At 35.3% G+C, this 16,357-nt stretch overlaps 1 protein-coding gene across 1 annotated transcript in view; it reads left to right on the top strand.

The window, feature by feature from the left end:
* Nucleotides 1-1,753: 1,753 nt before the first annotated feature.
* Cht6 (Chitinase 6) overlaps nucleotides 1,754-16,357 on the top strand; it is an 83,248-nt gene continuing 68,644 nt past the window's right edge. The window contains exons 1-4 of the mRNA XM_028320846.1: nucleotides 1,754-1,808; nucleotides 8,042-8,227; nucleotides 8,678-8,829; nucleotides 10,156-10,388. Coding sequence (XP_028176647.1) covers nucleotides 8,779-8,829; nucleotides 10,156-10,388 — 284 coding nt within the window. The 5' untranslated portion in view covers nucleotides 1,754-1,808; nucleotides 8,042-8,227; nucleotides 8,678-8,778. The remainder of the gene's footprint in view (nucleotides 1,809-8,041; nucleotides 8,228-8,677; nucleotides 8,830-10,155; nucleotides 10,389-16,357) is intronic.

Here is a 16,357-nt window from a genome sequence, read left to right as displayed (position 1 = left end):
CAACTCAGCCTAATTTTAGTTATTCATGTTAATATGAATGTTTGATGAGTTTTTAATAAGACCATTTTAGTGAATTCTTAAAATGGAGCTGATTGAGTTGATCGATGCGTCTTGAGTCCATATACCTCCGTTGTCAGTTTGATGTACTAATTTTGGGACATTCTGTGTGTATTTATTACCCAAATAAAACTCGTTCTAATAAGAAAACGCTGAAAGAAGTTCATACATACTCGTAAAACTGTATGCATGTATGGGTATGTATTAGGGTGGTCCTTATTCCTAGGAAAAAAATTTTTTTTCTTTTATTTTGCGGGGCACCACGTAATTTGAATATATATATACCATACGAAAGTCTTTCATTATTATTTTTTTAATTTTTAAAAGACATTTAGGGGTCGCTACCAAGGTTTGAATTTTAAGTAAAAACACAAAATCTGTATTTGTTAGATTCATTTATTTTTAGCCAAAGCCAAATAAAAATATTACAAAATTTTTTTGTTGCTATGAACTAAGATATTATGTACAATGTACATTTGAATCAATTATTTTTAAGATATAAGAGTTTACTTGTTAGTATCTCGACGCGTCGGTACCATGGTCGGTACAGAAGAGGGATTGAGGGGAGAAGGGGACAAGAAGCGATTGTCTATTCTATCTATGCGATGTTCATTTGCACCTAAAATGTGATATAAACACTTAAATAAAACATTTATGAAACCATGATTTAAGATCTTCAAAGCTTTTTGTAAATATTTTGACAGCTGGTAGCGACCTCTAAATCTTAACAAAAAAAAAAACAAAAAAAGCTAATTTCATATTTAGAGGTAGGTATATAATCGAATGAGAAAGTGTCCCGGGGAGAATTCAAAAGTCGAAAAATAAGGACCACCCTAGTATGTATGGATGGGTCTGCGGGTGTCTATGGGCGACGATAATCACTTACCATCAGTGTACCTACCATGAGTTTACGTTAGGTGTGCTTGATCTCTATGAAGATTTTGTTTCTTGAAAGTAGCCGCTAGGGGCGCTGCACAATATATCATACAATTAATGTCATTTTTTTACGTAGTCGCTAGCGAGCTCACCTAACGTAAACTCATGGTAGGCACACAGGTGATCCGTCTGCTCGTTTGCCTCCTGTCACATAAAAAAAACACTACTTGTAACTGTTAATTACAATTAAAAGCAATCTGAAATCAGGATGGCAGCTTGACAACTTGATGACGCAACCGTGACGAGTTTCGTGTGCTTAATTGAACGATTTGTTTTGTTTGCTGTAAGATTAATAACTTTAATTGATGTTTTTGTACTCTACTTTTTAGTTACAAAATGTGTAGCACATAAATGTTGTTAATATTATAGGTGACCGCAATTACGAGGAATAGATATTATGTATAGATAGATAGATTTACTTTATAGTAGGTTACTGACATCTATAAAATAAATACCTATATTTTAAGTAGCTAATTTTAAATTTTGTAACATATGGAGCACCATCTAGATTTTACAGATTATTTAGGTGAGAAGACAGTTTATTTGAATTATGTCTGTTTTCACCATCAATCCCTAATTTTTAAGTGACCCCTATGAAAACAAAATTCCTATTATGTGTTACTTAAAAATTAGGGATTGATGGTGAAAATGGGCATTTTAAAAGCTCTTCAGGCTAATCATCACTTAATCTTATACCTATGTTAACTGAAATCCTTATTTTTTACTTACATAATACTAAAATATGTTTTTTTGTCCACAGAATATCACAACATGGCTATCATTAGTCATAGCCGTCATCGCCCTAGCAACACCAGGTAAATACATAGAATAGTATTATTTATTTATACCTAGTTTAAATAGTAAATCCTTTCACTACGCTACATAGGTCTACAAGACATTGTCTTAAGGTCCCTTGATGAATCATCTATGATTTCATCAATGATTCATAGGGTAACTATTATATTGTTTAAAATTAATTGTCTGTGACTTATTTAGAATGTTAGGCTACTTGGCAGATAAACAGTAACTTAAAATATGTAAATGAAAATAACATAATTTTATTTAAAATAAGCAACATTGCATTTTCTATAATCGTAGTTGTATTATGTGTTAGTTTAATCTTATAAACTAACACATAATACAACTACTTTAATCTTATAGTGGTTAACACTATGGAATCTTATGTTTATTACAACTTACAACTATGATTATACATACATTAAATGCATTATAGATTGCAACAAAAATATATAGTTTGACCTACGATTATTGTCTTCGGCTTTGATAGCATTTTTGATGTAAAACTAAAAAAAAACTTATACATATTTGCATAGAGTTGTTAGAAAAGTTCTCATTAACACTTGATCAAAGTAACCAAAACAAACTTTGATACCCGTGTCTAATTATCATTAATTAAGAGGCTGCAATAAGGCTGCGACGCGAAACAAGAGAACACAATGAGCGATTGTGAGCCCACACCACTACTACTACTATGGCCTTGGGTTGGTAGTTTGTGCAGAAGACATGCCCACACGCACGGTGCGTTGTATTGTATGTAGCATCACAAACGAGCTGCATTTTGTAACACCACGGCACACATTGGGATTAGAATTTCAGGGTAGATTTATACATTTTTTGAATTATCATTTTGAAGCATTGTTCCACAAAAGGCCTCGGTTGTATGTACAGTCTAATTTTTTAGAAATCAGCAGAAATGTCATCAAACATGGCCAACTGACATAAAAATATTTTTAGTCTGTGAACTAGTGATGCGACAAAACCTCTCGTTAATCGCGAAGTGAAATGTTGTAGTACTTGCGTATCATCACCGGGTGATCGTCAAAATACTAAAAATATGCAACAAAGTCGCAACATTGAATGTGANTTAGGTTAGGTTAGAACAGTGACCCTTAATGCGCGAAGGCGAGCGAAGCGTGCCGCGGCAGCGGCCGCCGAGCGCTAGAATCACCTCTATTGTTAATGAATCATATGGAAATTTCGATACAAAGATTGAAATAAGGTAATTAATGTATAACAAATTTTATATTAACTACCCACTAAACAAAATAATAACCACAAGCTAATTTGTATACCATTCTATGCACCAATCAAATTATTTTATAATAGTTTATCGTGAAATATTTTTGCCTAATGAAACATTTGGCAAACCATACTTTGCCAAAAAATAATTTGCTAAACAATAATATGCCAAAAAAAACATTTGCGAATTAAAAGTTTGCAATAAGTTGCTTTGCCAAATGAGAATTTGCCAAATGAAAATTTGCGAAACGTTGTTTGCGATGTGATAATTTGGGAAACGTTTTTTGGCCAAACATTAGTAATCCCTTCAAATCGCCAAAAGGATCGATTATTTAAACATTTGTTGTGTAAAAATTAATAATCTTCGCCAATGCCCATTGAGTATTCTAAATTCTTTACTGATTGACTTTAAAAAAATCATTAAACGAGGAAAACTAGAACAATTCAATCACTACGACTATCTGAAGATTTTTACTTCCGTAGTACAAAAGACATCAACGCGTTCTGCGCAAGCGCATCTTGTTTCTCTTCCGGGTGGTTTCAGTTTTTTTGCTTTTTTTATTAATTCTTAAAATATAAATAATTTTAAATTAGTATAAACTAGCTTAATTAAATTTAATTTTAACTTGTTTTTTTTACGTTTGCCATTTTAAAGTAGAAAACGCCATTTACGAGTAGTTTTTCCTTAATTCCTTCTTATTCAAACGTGGTTCAAGCAATAATTACATCTTCTTTATCCGTTTATATCCGTTGTCTAGTACCCATAGTACAAGCTTTGCTTATTTTGGGACTAGAAGCGTAATGTAAAAATATTCTTTATTTATTTATTACTAGCTTTCCGCCCCCGCGGCTTTACCCGCGTGGAATTTTGTCTGTCACAGAAAATCTTTATCACGCGCGTCCCTCCGTCCTGTTTCAAAAACAGGGATAAAATCTTTCCTATATTCTTTCCCGGGACTCAAACTATCTCTATGCCAAATTTCATCAAAATCGGTTCAGTGGCTTAGGCGTGAAAGCAAGACAGACAGACAGAGTTACTTTCCCATTTATAATATTAGTATAGATTTTATCCGTCCATTATCGGTAAATTCTTTAGCTATCTTCTGTTCTCAGTATTTATGATAATTTCATAAGCATTTACAACACTTCTGATATCTGATTGCTACATCAGATCAGCCGGTTCACCGCTCAGCAGCTGTAGCGAACGCATCTGTTCGGGTCATTACTTCCAGGTTTCGCCTAAATTTGAATACGTGCAACTATATTTGTCACACTGCAATCATTTGGTGATGTAAAGCCTTCTGTTAGCAAATTAAGGCGTTTTACGAAACTTACTTATAACTCTCGAACATAGGATTGATCCATAGTTGGTTTATTTATTTCAACCAATATTCAAATTCAAATTCAAATTCAAATTCATAGGTTAATTAATAGGGATGTTTCCTGGGTCAAAAAGCAAGAGTTTTAATTAGTCCGTCAGTTAACTTATCAAAAAATACTCTACACGTATTTTTCACTTTTTCAAACTAATGAAAATTTAAAGAGAGAAAGCGCGCCAAAGTTCATAAGAAGAGGCCCGTGACGTCAATGAGTGCATAAAAGTGCCGCACGTTGTGACGTCGTGCGGAACTTCAACGCACCATAACTATGTAATTATTTGTTAGATTGACAAATAAAAATATATGTGTCCAATATTTTTTGATATTAAACATTACGGACTAAAAAAATTTTTTTAAGGAAACTAGCCTATTATAGGCTCAGTGCAAGAAATAGTATTGTGTTTTGTGTTTTTGTAAAAGCGCCCTGACATACGCCCGTATTTACAAACGATGCTTGCTTAAGTGAAGCAGCAAATCGAACGCACAGCGTTGAATAGAGCTCTGTGATTGGTTCGTGTGTCACCCTGTGCGTCCACGCGCACTGTGAGACCTGACAGTAATGTTTGTGAATACGGGCGTTAATGTTTTTACATTACTAAGCGAACTAAAACACCGAAAATATATTCTCGGTGTTTATTGCACTAATATTTGCCCCTCCCTATTGAGATTCGAACTCGTAAATATAAGCTGGTATTGTATTCTAAAAAAAAATATACTGATGTAAATAACAGCTTAGCCGTGTGGTGACGGCAGAGTAGAATACATTTGTCACCAACCCCTACTCTTCCCGCGGGTGTCGTAAGAGGCGACTTAGGGACTACACATCAAACAGAGAATGGGCAGCAGCGCTCTCTGAAAAACATCAATCTTTTAAACTGCGATCTCCAACCCGCCTGCCAAGCGTGGAGATTATGGCAAAACCCTCCACTATAGTGGAGGAGGCTCATAGTCCAGCAGTGGACTGTAAACGGCTGTTGATGATGATGATGTAAATAACACACCAATGAGAGCGAAATTGATCGTAAATAATGATGAAAGTGAGAACGATGACGATGTCGCCGATTTCACACTTATCTTGCGTGCCATTTTACGTTACGATTTACATTTTACGATCCTATTTCTGAACCAATTTGAACGAAATATGGTACAAAATTTGGCCTAATTACCCCCTTGCAATTGCATTCCTTGATTCTTTTATTTTAGAAAACTATTTATAGAGCTTTTAGAGCAAACTTATCGTATAGATCGTTTCATCCACGAAGACACGCCCCACCAATTTTTGGTCGAGGGAAGCGCGGGGTGCGGGGAGATTGATCCGAGCAATCCGAGCGTCATTATTGTAGTGTGCGTATGCACTCATGGATAATTTAGCGTGTACCGATAACACTCAAACATTAGTGGAAGAATCTTCGTGGATGAAACGATCTATACTCGTAACTCGCTTTTTTGTACTAAGTATGTACTAAAATATGAATAAGAACAAAAAATGGGTCGCAGATATTTGACATTTAATTTGAAACTGCGCAGTAGTTATCTTCTGTAAGGCCCAGAACAGACGGTGAAACGCAACTGCAACGAAACTGCAACTGCTAGTTACTTTTGAGTTGCATCTAAGTTTCTGCCATAGCGTCCGTTGAGAGACCACACATGACGCGCCCAGTTTGAAACTTTCAGTTTCAGTTTCATTCATCAGAATCTTCAGATAGTTGCAGTTTCGTTGCAGTTGCGTTTCACCGTGTGTTCTGGGCCTAAGTGTAAAAACAGACGTGATCTCATTATTTGACTAACCAAACTAATTTGTCTCAACCAAGAAACTTTAAATTAAATACCTAGCCTCTATTCTATATCATGATGTATTACATCGATAGTTATAGTAATTTTTAAGTAACACCAAAATCTAGTTTCTGCTGATATAATAACAGGCGATCGGTTTAAATTGACTAGCTATTACTACATACACAATACAGTAAGTTTACTACGAAACACTTGGTTATTTACTTGCTTGAATAGTGTAATTGGTACTACCGTTTATTCATAAATAAATAAATATTTGCTATCACAGACGTAAAACTATTTGTATCAAGTATAGCTAAGTAGAATATTTTAGCCACGAAATAAAACTCAAAAATCAATTCAAATCCAAGGAAACTCTTGCCTTATGGTTGCTGATTCTAGTCATAAGTGTAGCCAGTATGTGTTAAAAAAATAAAACACAAAAATTAATTCCAGGATAATTCCAGCCTTTATTTGGTACTAAATCTATTTAAAAGTAATAGATTAATACTTAAGTTCAATATTATTAATGGGACTTAGGTAAGCCCCAAAAAAGTGATTAAAAAAGTGAGCCTTCTTACACGCCTTTATTTGTAACAATCTAGTGTTACAAAGTTACAGGTGTGTGATAGGTTACGTGAGTCCAGTGAAGATTGCGCAACGATTTAGTTATGCCACTGAGAAATTATCTTTGTTATACCAAATTGGAGCATTTCAGCAACAAATATCCAAAAGAAAAGACCTAAGTTTCGCCGGGTTCCGCCGAATTTACGCGTAATGCAGCATGGAAAACGATTTGTTGCATTTACATTGCAGTTAACTGGATTGTAATGTAATCACAATTTGTTTATGACAGTTTATTTTTTTAGACAAAACAAAAGATAATAATAGTTTGTAGAAATAACAATCTATTGGTGTTGGTAAAAAGTTAAATGTTTGCATCACGAGCATGAACTTTGTATCTGGATGAGTAGATCAACTTAATGCTTGTGTGAAGTTGTGTGTGCCAGCCTTTCGGATATACTACTTAAATACATACATATTATAAATAGTAACACCCAGACCCGTCACAGAAATTAAAATTCATCATTTCAATTTCTGCCCGGCCGGGAATCGAACCCGGGACCTCTCGGCATAGTAGTCCGTTCTGAACCACTACACCAAACGGCTGATATACTCGTAGATGTTTGAACATTTTCCAGCACATTAGACTATTCTTTTTTGTGGCTATTACAACTGCATATAATAATATAATGCTGTAGTACCTATTTACTTTAATGTTCTACCGTTAATAAAATACCCGCCATCTTGTATTGGTGGATTGAACTCGAACGTTTGATTAGTGACAAGGCTGAACACGTTTTATATGTTATGATAAGTTATTAGTTGTTCAAAACTGTAATTGTAATTTATATCTTGTGTTCACTGTGAAATACAATAAACTATTGAGTATGCAGTACCTACGTAGTATATTTCCAAATATATGGCTTTAAGGCCAAATTCCTTCATGTGCGAATCCAACTGGCTTTTGTCCGATTTATGTAACAACTACAGTCTGCTCGCCGAGCACGTAGAATTTCGTCCAATGACCCCAAGCTCCATCCTTATCGCTCGCGCGTAATTATATTGCTGTCGCGACTGTTCGCGACGGGCGCCCGCAGTGAGTGTGCAAACGCGACAGCAACATAATTACGCGCGAGCGATAAGGATGGGTAGCTTGGGGTCATTGGACAAAATTCTACGTGCTCGGAGACCGGGATTTAGCGGCCGCCCGCGACTTCGCACGCGTGGATCCGTTTTGGAGTTTCGTAAAATCCCATTAAATCCTTTGTAACAATGAACCCTTTTCTTTCCAGCACGATCGGCCGAGCCTCGAGTGGTGTGTTACTACACCAACTGGTCGGTGTACCGGCCCGGCACGGCGCGGTTCAACCCTCAGAACATCAACCCCTATCTCTGCACCCATCTGGTCTACGCCTTTGGGGGTTTCACCAAGGACAACACACTCAAACCCTTCGATAAGTACCAGGATATTGAGAAAGGTCAGTATTAACTACCTACATCATCATCATTTCAGCCATTTACAGTCCTCACTAGACTTTAACTGTATTCAAAGAGTCACCATCTACGAACATCATCTCATTTCATTACCAGCTGTCTCCTTGAGATCTTTTAGAACATAGGAGACAGAAAAGAGGTGGATCAAGGAATACGCTTCGTCCACCGTTTATGGCCAGTAACCCCAGTCATTTTAACCAACTATATTTTAGACTAGTTATTGTCAATTTTTTGGTCTTGTGCTGAATGATTTCTTTCCGGATTTGTCTCTTAAAGAGGTCCGAAGCAAACCTTTAAAGCTTTCACTGAACTGAAGTTGACTTTAGGTGTTTATTTCAAAAATAAAATAAAGTCATGAACAAAATCACATCTTAGATCTCGTCCATACGACCTAAGAATTTGTGACTTGTTTACTGATTGAACTTTGTCCACAGGTGGCTACGCCAAGTTCACTGGCCTGAAAACGTACAACAAGAACCTGAAGACCCTTTTGGCCATTGGAGGCTGGAATGAAGGCTCCACGCGCTTCTCACCCATGGTGGCTTCCCGCGAGCGGAGGAAGGAATTCGTCAGGAACGCCATTAAGGTAAGCCAAACTACGTTTATCATCATCATCATTTCAGCCATAGGACGTCACTGCTGAACATAGGCCTCCCCCAATGATTTCCTTAATGACCGGTTGGTAGCCGCCTTTTAATTGTAAATAATAACGATTTTAAAGATGTACTTTTCTGATATTAGTAGGTAAAAGGCAATTTCTACGATGATTGCTACAGAAATAATCCAATACAGCTAAGTAGATACGATTGAAAATAAATTGGACTGCACTTAAGCCACCTTTCCATAGGTGTCGAATTGTATCGGTAATAATTACCGGCCATTAAGATAGTATGACTTTTGTAAGTAGTATCTAAAACACTTTTATGAGTAAACCATAACTATGAGTGTTGTACAGACGACAGCATATTATGCTAAGTACGCAGCATCTTATGTACTTGCAATATATTCTATTTTGCAATAAAAATGTGTATTCTTTGATGTGCTTGGTTTAGGACTACATTTGTACTTGACGAATCACTAATAGCTTTGATTTCAATTATTTGAGAGTATGATATAATTGCCAGAATTCATTTTAAAAACCAATCAAAACTCTTTTACATAATTATTATTTTCGTTGTTTTGATAGAATATAACTTATATCGTTGTTGTCTCACATAATGTCGACTCCAATGGACACAAACACAATTCCGCGGTCCTCCACGGAACAACTTCTTATCGGCCCAGCACGAAAGTGGCTGCACTTTCCCTGCACTCGTAGACAGGCCACTTATTGCGTCATCACCGAATGGGCCCTAAATCAACTAGATTTATTTACTCGCTAGTAAATAAGACAAACTAGACCAATTATTATTACTGTCTAGCTTTGGTTATTATTTACTGAGCTATTCTGCAAAAGCTTCCTTAACGCAATAATGCGTCTTGATATATTGATACTTAAAACAGAAATATGTTCTATGAAAACACTTATCTACTCTAATTAATGTAAGTAGTTGTTTCTTCAATAATTTAACTAAAGGCACATGATTTTGTATTTCATAAAATAGACCGCATGCACTCACATGGTTAATCATAGAAACAACAGCATATCAAGTTAAACACAATAACATTATATATCACTTTTGAAACAGACATATCTACACAAAAACATGTATAGTTTGATGTACTGTTTACTATATTTTTTTAATAAGTAGGTAGGTAGCTGAAAAAATTGTTAGTAAAAATAAATTTAGACAATAATCCCACACACCATTGCTGACTGTCAGTATTACACGACCAAAAGATTCTCAACTATTCCTTCTACCAGAATCTTTAGCTATCATCCATAACTAACTCATTCCATTCTCTTCCACAGTTCCTCAGGCAGAACCACTTCGACGGTCTGGACCTGGATTGGGAGTACCCAGCCTTCCGCGACGGAGGCAAGCCGAAAGACAGGGAGAACTACGCCAAGCTCGTGAAGGAATTACGTGAGGAGTTCGAGAAGGAATCTCAGAAGACTGGCAAACCTCGTCTGCTGTTGACCATGGCGGTGCCGGCTGGTATCGAGTACATACAGAAGGGATTCGACGTGCAGACTCTTAACCAGTAAGTATTTAGTTCTTCTTCTTGTCGTGTAGACAACAAACCTATACAGTGTCATTCCAAAACTCCGCTACAAGAGTGGCGTTGTCAGTAGCGTTCATTAAATCTTCCTGCATGCAGTTGTTTGGGCACACAGGGCACGACACCATGTGCTTCATCGACTGGGGAACACAACCACACTCGCATTCCAAGTTTGAGCCATTCCAAGAAATGTTAGTGAAGTATTTATTTAAGCTCTATATTTTAAGATTATAGGATTTCGTTGAAATGACGTCGAAGAGACCAGGAATCTCCGCTTGCTCGTATCAGGTACTGCCGCAAAAGGATACAGAAAGTATAGTCTTAACTAAAATACATACATAAATACTTCAAGCGACATAGCCAATGGTGTGGATGTAGGACTGATTGAATCCAGATCCCTCGAATCGAGAATCGAGATATGTTCAAACCCCAAAAATCGTTCAACAAGAATTGTTTAAAACAATGTTTTAAATTAAGGACAAGTTTTATTACAACCAGTGTTGTAACTTACATGAGAATCTAAATTACCGTAAAACCAACGAGTGATGATGACAGCCTTGCAAAGCACATTCTTCTCACGACACAATACATAAAATTAAGGGCCCTAGTTGAGTTATTGCTCCATATTAATTTTCTTTTGACATGCACAAAATAACAAAGAAAACGTCATTAACACGTACAGTATGGTAAAATGGTTAAAACTTAAGCTTTAAAATTATAAAGATCGATATACTCGTAATTAATTTTAATTTTAAGGAGTTTAGAGCTACAAGTTATATTACAGCTTAGATACAATTTATACGAGTATTGCAAATAATTAAGTAAGATAAGTTAAACTAAACACATCAAAACTCAAAACTTGATGCAATCTCAATACTCAATAATTTATTGCATCCATCATCTCAAGCAAAGATAGAGGCTTTTAGTTGAAATTAACTTTCAGTTAATTTATGCCAATTATATAGTACTAATCTACTACTGAAATTAAATCGACTTTTGAGCATGGCGGTCTTGCTCTTGATGAACTTAAAACTGCATCTTAAACTTGAGTGTGACTGTACGCGTATGAATGCGCACGAGTTGCGAAATCGGACGTATTAGCATCTTAGTTGCCCAATCTACTAAGTCAATGTCGTGTTGCTTCATTTATTTGGAATGGTACAAGGAAGCGACTATTGCGATTGATTTAATTCAAATTCAAATGTTTTATTGCGCACAGATGATCTTTGAAATCACGAACATGAAATGATTTAGAACTGGAACTTTGACAAGTATGATTGACTAGGATATTGTATACACTCCAATAATAAAAATAGGGCGTAATTTACGAATACTCAATATCTTTATTGCTTTTAAACTTTCATGGTCACTAACATAATAATTATTATTGACGGGATTGCTACCATGTACCTTAATTTCTCGAAACTAAGAAAAGGAAGGAAACACGAAATTAAGGTATATGGTAGCAATCCCGTCAATAATAATTATTATCTTTATTGCTTCCATAATATTTTAATAATTTCAATTTATCAACTCTTCTCGTTGTTGATAACAATGCCCCAAACTTGAGTAGGTATAGTTTCAGTTTCATAACTTTTAAATTAAGAATTATGAATCATAATAAGTGATTAAATAGGTAATCTATAGTATTAAAATATCATTTAAGTTGATCTAAATGAATCAGCATTCATTTTGTCAATTAATTTTGCGTCATCTAAATTAAATTAAATATGTATTTAAAGTCAGATGGCATTATTCTTCCTTCGTTAATTAATTATACATTATAAACCACAGCTACATATTTCACGCTTAAAACTAATTGTCATTTAATTCGTATCAATGTTCAATTAGATAAAATTGGTTTTAGATTTACAAAAATTAACATACTTGTTTACAGACCATACAAATATTTAAATGATACGTAATACAAATATTATTCTCATTAAAATATCATTAATAACAATATAATATGATAATTCCAAGTCCACAACCGGTATAACACTTTATAGACCATATTAAAAGAAATTAAATATATTATGATAAGAACAAAATAGTTTAAATGTTAATTTTTATTACATATTATTAACTCTTGATACCTGAGTGTACGAGTAACTAAGGAAATTCCCCGTCGTGTAACACGTGCAAACCCAGTGTTCATCAAATCAAATCAAATAGTTTATTCAGTACATAACCCCTTTCCAGGGCGCTTATACACGTCCCAAATATAGCTTGCCCTACCACCCCTCCGGGACAACATATGGGCTGGTGCTGAGAAGAAGTGGCGGAAGAAAGTCAGTCACCTTTGTCAGCCTCTTTCATCAAATCCACAGATCACAGAAACTAAAGGGAGATGTGACAAGGGAGCGGGGTCTATCGCAGCAATATGCCCAAAAACAGAACACATTGCTCGTGACAGCAATGATGACAGCAGCGACCTCATAATGTAAACAGTTTACATTGCTTGCGTAGTACTAAAGATTATTCGAACGTTGAGTACTGATAACGCAGTGAATAATGAGCACATATTTTGTTTTCTTTGTGTGTGTGAATTTCTAATGCCACACTGAGTTTCGAACTCAGCGCATTAGTTAGCATCTCTCTATATCTCTATGATCAAATCGCTACATTATTTTTGTACTACACACAAACTAGTAAGTAACAAGTGGCCAATGTCACCGTGATCCCCATCGGAATGTCGCGACTAGTTGGTGCTGGACTAGTCGCTAACTGCTTCCAGTACCACCTGATAGTTGACACACTGCTTAATAATAGTCTAGTATTAATGCGCTCTAGTTGGCATATTGTATTTGAATAAATTACTTCAACGAGTTCTAGGAACTCTATCTATAGTGATATCGATTCCTTTACAATGGATTTCGCTTACAAACATGATATTTTCAGAACTTTTCATGATACACTTGATGTTTACAGAACCTCTATAATTTTATGAAACTTCTGTAAAAGTGACGCGATACTCAGGAGTAAAGATATTTCATATAACCGACGTCAAATTACGAGCTGCAATTTGACCATTAGGTCAATTTTATCAATATAACTAATTATCTTCTTTCTGCTAACGATTTCGTCCAAATATTTCGATGCACCTAACATGCTTTTGTTAAAAAAGCAATAAATTACTTTCCATCAAAATTCGTCCAGTAGTTTTTGCCTGAAGGAATAAAAAAATCCATCGATCTTAACTTTCGCATTGCTATTAATTAAATTGTTATTTAAAAGAGAAACCTACCATCCATCATAGTGTTATAATCCCAGCAATATTGTATAATGGTATGTGCTCCAAACCGCGGTAGTAGTGAAACAGTGGCGCGATGACCTAAATAGCGCGCACGCGCATTGCACGCCTCACTCGCGCACGCCACGCTATCTAGACGCGGTGCATCTTGTGCTAATCTTCTCGTAAAATTTACTACAAATAATGTTTAAAAAAACAATTGAAGCATCAGACATAATAACCTATTTTAAGCCGGCGCCACACATGTATATTACCACTAGGTCTATTAGTCTTGGATTCAATAAATCGTTGTGAAGAACGGTTAGTGGCCTTACGTTTATGTCCAAAAACCGTTTACGTTTATGTCCAAAAACCGATATTTATACTGGAGCCAAATGCCCAATGTGTGGCGCCGTCCTAAAAGATACAATAGACCCTGTGACGTTAAAATATTTTGGTTTAAAAATCTTGATTTCTTCTTCTAATCTTCTAATTAAAATCTCTTTCACAAACTGACTGCTCGTTGTGAGATAATAACATAGTTTTAACAAACATAATTCACGATGCTGCTGCTGAAGCTACAGTGGCCACATATCAAGGTTTTAGTGGGATTTTTATGCTCTTTTGTGATTTTCAGTCAGGTATAATAAAATATATCTTTAAAGAAAATTCCAATGACATACCTACTTACCTACCTATTTACTAATAAAATATATGGAGTTCAAGTAGTGCCTAGAAACAGGCCTAGACAGTCTAATTTTCAACTCAAGTCATCAATTATAAAAATAATCAATTAGAATCGCAGAAACCGAAGCTCATATATTAATATTCTATTCAACAAAGGTTTAGTTCTACAAATAAGGGTGTCCATGCAAATTAGTTTGCAGAAACACACAAACAACCTCTAATTTCTATTTTAAATGTGTTTTATTCAAGGTAAATGAATTAAATGAGCATACGATTTTGCAATAAATTAAAATGCTAAGTTCACTTGCGGATTTTACGGCCCTTTCGTAAACAATCGGCTCATTTACATGTGAGACAATGGCGGACGTTAGCCCATTGCACTGAATACACAATGACTGCATAGGCTAAAATATTGCTACTGACTAGGCTAGTTCCCTGCAGGCTATAATCTATATATATAAGGTAGGCTGTTACAATGCAGCCTAGAAACTGAACACATTTTAGAACAAGTCACTTATTTATTGTTTTTTTATTTTTGCTTATGCCCAGTTTTTTGATTCATAGTTAAAATAACTAATTGTTAAATTTTGCTATTAATGGTTAAATATTAACAAAACGTAAACTAATAGTTAAAATATATACGAAAAGTCTAGCTAACCATTGTTCCAAAAATTTTTTTTCTGTTATTTAACCACTTGTCATTTTTGACATCTGTCAAATTTGACTATAGGTTATTTTAACTACGAATTTTAAAACTGGGCCTTAGTAGTTATTAATTTCCTATATCAACCTTACATCAAATTCTTTATTTATTAGGTCACACTTAAGTATTAATTTGTCTAACTACATAACCAGTTCAACTAGTTCCACCTACGTTCAAAATACCTTACATAGCTTAAAATCATTATATCGTATATCTATCACATCGCGTTGTATCTCATCCTTATCTCATCATAATATAGTCTCCATTGCAGAAGCACAAGCAACCCTCTCTATGTCTATCACCAGAGGCCATTGGAGAGTTGTTCTTAGTAGGACTTAAAGCTACAACTTTTAGTTTTTTTTACTGCTCTGATAACAGGGTTTTAGCGGCATTAGTAAGCTTCAAATGACTGTCATTGCATTGATGCTAAGAATAAAACAGCAGGTTGTGTATTAAGCAATTGCTTACTAACTACTTACTGGATAATCCATAAATATTTCGCGCTCCATGGTCACTTCGTAAATAGTTACACACCTGCTAATAGTCCTACTTATCATATTTATCCGTGCAGCATGGTCACCCTACGAGTACTAAACAATGCAAATGTTTCAATCTGCTTATCCGCTCTGTTTGCGATCATTTCGGAACCTCTTTGTTCTAGCCACTCTTGCGCAATATGATAATCGCGCATTTCATAATTATCTTCTTGACGAGATAATGTTGTGGTTAAACTCGCGAGTCGACACATTATTGTGATGTTTAAATAACATGTTCACTTTTGTGGTTGCACCATGAACCATATTCTTTAAAGAATACACACACATTGTAATTTATAAGTATACAAACCATACCGAATTATGTAACCAGTAAATGTTTGTTCAAATGTTTGTCAATTCGATACTATTCAATTTTCTTTAATCAAACAGGTTCTGAACGCTGAGGTTAGGTACGAACTGAGCTTTTACGAACCGCCTAATGTTACAGACATGTCTTTTCAATTAGGTATATTGGCTAAAAGATTGCTTAGTGCCCTAAAGAATCGACGGGAAACATTAGGTATTACTCAAACTGACTTTATAATTTACTTGGAAATACCCAGGACTTCTAATGGACACTCCGCTCTCTATCTACAGATGCGTAGATAAAAAAACCTGTTTAAACACTATACCGGATTATTAGCCTCACTCCTTGACCTTTGCCACAGAATACATTATGTCTACTGTTCCTTGGTCCACTGCTTGTTAAAAATAACAAATTATACACAAACGATACGCTAAATGCAAATATCAACCCACGCGGATCTTCCTACATTATTAAAATACAGTAACA

This window comes from Ostrinia furnacalis, unplaced genomic scaffold (assembly GCF_004193835.3).
Source record: "Ostrinia furnacalis isolate ACB-3 unplaced genomic scaffold, ASM419383v2 OfSCF7454, whole genome shotgun sequence".
NCBI classification, from domain to species: domain Eukaryota; kingdom Metazoa; phylum Arthropoda; class Insecta; order Lepidoptera; family Crambidae; genus Ostrinia; species Ostrinia furnacalis.
The sequence above is the reverse complement of the archived record's forward strand: the minus strand, read 5'-3'. Positions and strand labels throughout refer to the sequence as shown.